This window comes from Penaeus vannamei, chromosome 21 (genome assembly GCF_042767895.1).
Source record: "Penaeus vannamei isolate JL-2024 chromosome 21, ASM4276789v1, whole genome shotgun sequence".
NCBI lineage: Eukaryota > Metazoa > Arthropoda > Malacostraca > Decapoda > Penaeidae > Penaeus > Penaeus vannamei.
The window spans coordinates 35,856,948-35,859,447 of record NC_091569.1 but is presented as its reverse complement, the minus strand read 5'-3'; the positions used below and the strand labels follow the sequence as shown (position 1 = coordinate 35,859,447).

The 2,500-nt window shown below is 38.6% G+C and overlaps 1 protein-coding gene across 1 annotated transcript in view; it reads left to right on the top strand.

Annotated features, from left to right (window-relative positions):
- shakB (shaking B) overlaps nt 1-2,500 on the top strand; it is a 627,651-nt gene that overhangs the window by 386,485 nt on the left and 238,666 nt on the right. Inside the window, exon 2 of the mRNA XM_070136128.1 lies at nt 320-539. Within this exon, the coding sequence (XP_069992229.1) occupies nt 347-539 (193 nt within the window). The 5' untranslated portion in view covers nt 320-346. The remainder of the gene's footprint in view (nt 1-319; nt 540-2,500) is intronic.

Sequence of the window (2,500 nt, the reverse complement as noted above, 5' to 3'; positions counted from 1 at the left end):
AAAAAAATCGTATCACTTCCCCTATATTCTTATTTTGCTGTCTATATATATATATTGACTTGATAAGAAATCTGTCATAGTTTCCCCCTTATTTCCTTCATTTTTCCGTTTTCTTTAATTTCCTTTTTACGTGGCCTTCTATCTCTTTGAAGAAGAAGTAAAAAAAAAAAAAGAGAGAATCTACCAAAACCCCTCTTCCTATTTCTCCTCTTTCCTCCTTCCTTCCTTCCTTCCTCCTCCTCCTTCCTCCTCGTTTGTCAAACCACCCACTGAAAAAAAAAGCGCCTGGCATGACCTCCTTTGCCCTTTAATCTTGCAGGCAATCTGCTTCTATGCGCCGAGGTGGATGTGGAAAAATTGGGAAGGGGGCAAAATCCATGCCCTCATGATGGATCTGGACGTGGGCATCTGCTCAGAGGTCGAGAAGAAGCAGAAGAAGAAGCTGCTGCTGGACTACCTCGCCGACAATCTCAAGCACCACAACTGGTGGGCGTACAGATATTTCTTCTGCGAGCTCCTGGCTTTCCTCAACGTCGTGGGTAAGGAGTGCCTTCTTGGATTTTGTTGTTGTGTGTATTGTTGTCTCTTTTTTTTTTTTTTTTTTTTGAGGGGTGGGTAAGGGGGGGGTTGGGGCGTTGGGGTATTTTGTTACTTGTGTGGGTATATGTGTGTGTACGTCTTGTGTGTCGTCTGGTGGGTAGTTGTGTTGTCTGTTTGTTTGTTTGTTTTGGTGTTTTTTATACGTAGTTGTTGTTTGTGGCGTTGTAGTTTTATGGCTATATTTTTTAATTTCCTTTTTAAAATTTTGTCTATAAAAAGAGATACATGTGCGTTTGTGCGTGTATATATATATATATATATATATATATATATATATATATATATATATATATATATATATATATATATATATATATATATATATATAGACGCGGTGTTACAATTACTGCAACGGCTTCATATATTCCTAATATTTGATAGGCATTAATCTTCAAATTCAATACAGCCAAGTTAATTCCTGTACAACAGATACGTACATGGAGCCCAAAAAAAATCTTATCTTCACATATTTCTCTCAATCATATGTAACATGAGACAAACAATGGAGGTTAAGATAGCTTTCGCACGTTAGACTTTCAATATATTTATTCATTATATATATATATATATATATATATATATATATATATATATATATATATATATATGTATACCTATTTATCTATTTATGTTTATTGTTATATTTATAGTTCTGGCGATTGGGATTTTGGATAATGGGGTGATTAGGACGTCTAGGTCACGTGATGTGCCGTGGGTCATCCTGGGTCATAAATGCGGTCACGTGACTTAGCAGAGGGGGAAGATATACGGCATGCACACGTATCCCTTTTATTATTATTAGCGTAATTAATTTGTATGTCATGGAGGAGATTACGGGATGGAGAGACACGGAAAGGGATTGGGTGAATCCGCGTGGACTGGGATTGTATGGGACGGACGAGTAAACAGTTGAGAGGGATGTAGAAAGTTGGGCAGGAATTGAGGAAAATGTGATTAGAGCGTCATATCAATAGACTGTTTTTTCGTCTATCTATTGATTTACATGCACACGCGCACACATACATTCACACATACATACACATATTCACACACACACACACACACATTCACATTCACACACACACAGATAATAACAAGAAAATAAAGACAAAAATAGACTACAAGTAGGAAAGAAAAGGGAACAAGAAAAGCATAAAAAGAATAACGAAGGAGCGAGCAGGACCGCGTGTCTCTCCGACCTTCGGGGGGGGGGGGGGGGAAGGCGATCCCGCAGGAGTCGGACGCCCTTCGGAGGAGGAGGACCCGGAGCCTCGCAAGGGGAAATTTACGATCGCCGCTGCGCCCTCGTCTTCGGACTCCGTTTTTTTAAGTCTAGTTACGTTTGTAGGTGTTTGTGGGAATATACACGTGCATTCACGTATGTGTGTGTGTGTCTGTTTACATATACATACATGTAGATGCTTGTTGTAAATGAAGGCATGTATGTTTATGTATATATACACCCCCCCACACCCACACACACACCTACCCCCCCCATATATATATATATATATATATATATATATATATATATATATATATATATATATATATATATATATATATATATACAGGCGGAGCGTAGAAATCTATGACTAAGGTGTAGTTAGCACAAGGAGGGTGTATGGACTCCTCAGCCCTGCCCAGATCATTTTCCTGCTTTCGCTTCCTGTTCCATCTCCTTAATAGATCCGTAAGTGGGAATTCCAGGAAAATCATTCTTTAAGACGTTTGGGCGTGAAGACAGCATTTCGCTATCTGTTTTCACAGTCGCCAGAAAATGTTGTTCAGGAAATGTTGTTCCAGGAAGTTCATTCTTTCCCCCGGTCTTCAGAAGCGAGAGAGATCTTTAAGGATTCTCTTATAAGGAATGGAAGATTTTTTTTCTTATTAATTTCTT